The sequence below is a fragment of the Echinops telfairi genome, unplaced genomic scaffold (genome assembly GCF_000313985.2).
Source record: "Echinops telfairi isolate 266 unplaced genomic scaffold, ASM31398v2 ScPeMD7_7457;HRSCAF=8495, whole genome shotgun sequence".
Taxonomy (NCBI): Eukaryota; Metazoa; Chordata; class Mammalia; order Afrosoricida; family Tenrecidae; genus Echinops; species Echinops telfairi.
The window spans coordinates 63,710-65,222 of record NW_022111357.1 but is presented as its reverse complement, the minus strand read 5'-3'; the positions used below and the strand labels follow the sequence as shown (position 1 = coordinate 65,222).

The window sequence follows — 1,513 nt, the reverse complement described above, 5'->3', positions numbered from 1 at the left end:
ATTCCACACCGCAGGCTCCAGTCCCTGTCCTCACGCACGGTTCTATTCCCAGACAGGTCTGCAAGCCCATCTCAGTTCCCTTGGGCCTTCCCCACCCCTGGATCCAGTTTCCCTGCTGGCTTCGGTGCCCTCTACAGGATCCTGTCTCAGACTTAGTGAAGGGACCTCACTTACCCCTCATCTTGGCCAGGGCTCTGCAGTCCACACTGAGTCCTGAGTAGCTCTCCATCTTTTTATTAGGAGCCAGACCCACCTAACAGTACCTGTCCCTCATCCAGCCGGACTGCTCCTATCCCTATTGGCCGGTCCTGACAGAAAAAAGCCCTGCCCTCAAGCACGTCACAACCTTCTTCTTGAGCCATCCCCCAGTTTGGAAAAGTTCCTTTCCCAGACCCAACAATGGTCCCTATGTGTCAAGGGAAAGGAAAGTTGGTGGGAGTCATGTATGGGCCAGCTCTTTCCCTGAAACCTGCTGAGATAATTTTCCAGGAAGGAGTAAGGACTGACAGTTGACATCTGGGCTGGTTTAGAAAATTCAGTGTCAGCTTTCAATACAGACCAAAGTACTTGGCTGGACCCATTAGAAAACAGTCCGGTTTCCATCACTGCCCCAGAGCTTTCTCAGAGGTGTCTGTCTAAGGTAGAGGTTCTAGCTAGGAGTTCCCACGGAAAAAAGCACCCTGGCCACCTTTCTCAGCGGGCTCCTCGGATGTACAGGCTCTCTGGCTTGGCCCTTTTTCAGAGGGAAGCGTCTGTTCCCCTTCCTCTCGGTCCCCTTCCTCTCCCTCAGGGCTTCCGTGATGGCTTTCTCTGGCCCTGGATACCTTCCTCAGGGTCACGAGGCCAGCAGCTGTGCTCCTAAGCTAGCCCATCATTCTCTGTGTGTAGCTGGACAGACAAGCAAGGCAGAGGGGTGGGCAACACACTCGAGGCCTTGTTCTGGGGAAGAGAGGAGGAATGGGCACAGGCAGGTGCACTAACAGCCAGGAGAGGGCCCAGCTCCAAAGTAACCAGGGAAAAGAAGTTGCATTGGGATTGTACAGATCTGGGTTTGAACCTTGCTCGGTCATGTCTCAGCTGTTTATTATAGGGCAAAGTGCTCAGAGCTTTCTGAGCCTACCTTTTAAAATCTGTAAAATGGAACGAGACTACCTTCTTCACAGGTGTTTCATGCCTGAGATAATGTATGAGGAAACTGTCATAGCACCTGGTAGTTGGTAGGTGCCTAATCTGATTTCCTTCTCTCTCTTTGGAGCCAAGGTCAGGTTTAAGAGCAAACAGTACACTAACTGCAATGTCTCTGTGAAATGGCAGTAAACATTCCATCACAGGGTTTCTGGGAGAACCCAAAGAAATAACACATAGAGAGTTACTACTATGTGTGTTAGACAGGGTTCTCTAGAGAGACAAAACAGATTGCTAATAATTATATATATATATATTTATACAGATGGATAGATATATAACACAAGAAATAAACAGTTAAATTATAAAGCAGTACAAATGGCTCAGT

At 49.1% G+C, this 1,513-nt stretch overlaps 1 protein-coding gene across 1 annotated transcript in view; it reads right to left on the bottom strand.

Annotated features, from left to right (window-relative positions):
• Positions 1-229, bottom strand: part of LOC101663616 (L-amino-acid oxidase-like) — a 6,099-nt gene extending 5,870 nt beyond the window's left edge. Inside the window, exon 1 of the mRNA XM_004705257.2 lies at positions 175-229. Coding sequence (XP_004705314.2) covers positions 175-229 — 55 coding nt within the window. The remainder of the gene's footprint in view (positions 1-174) is intronic.
• Between the last annotated feature and the right edge of the window lie 1,284 nt (positions 230-1,513).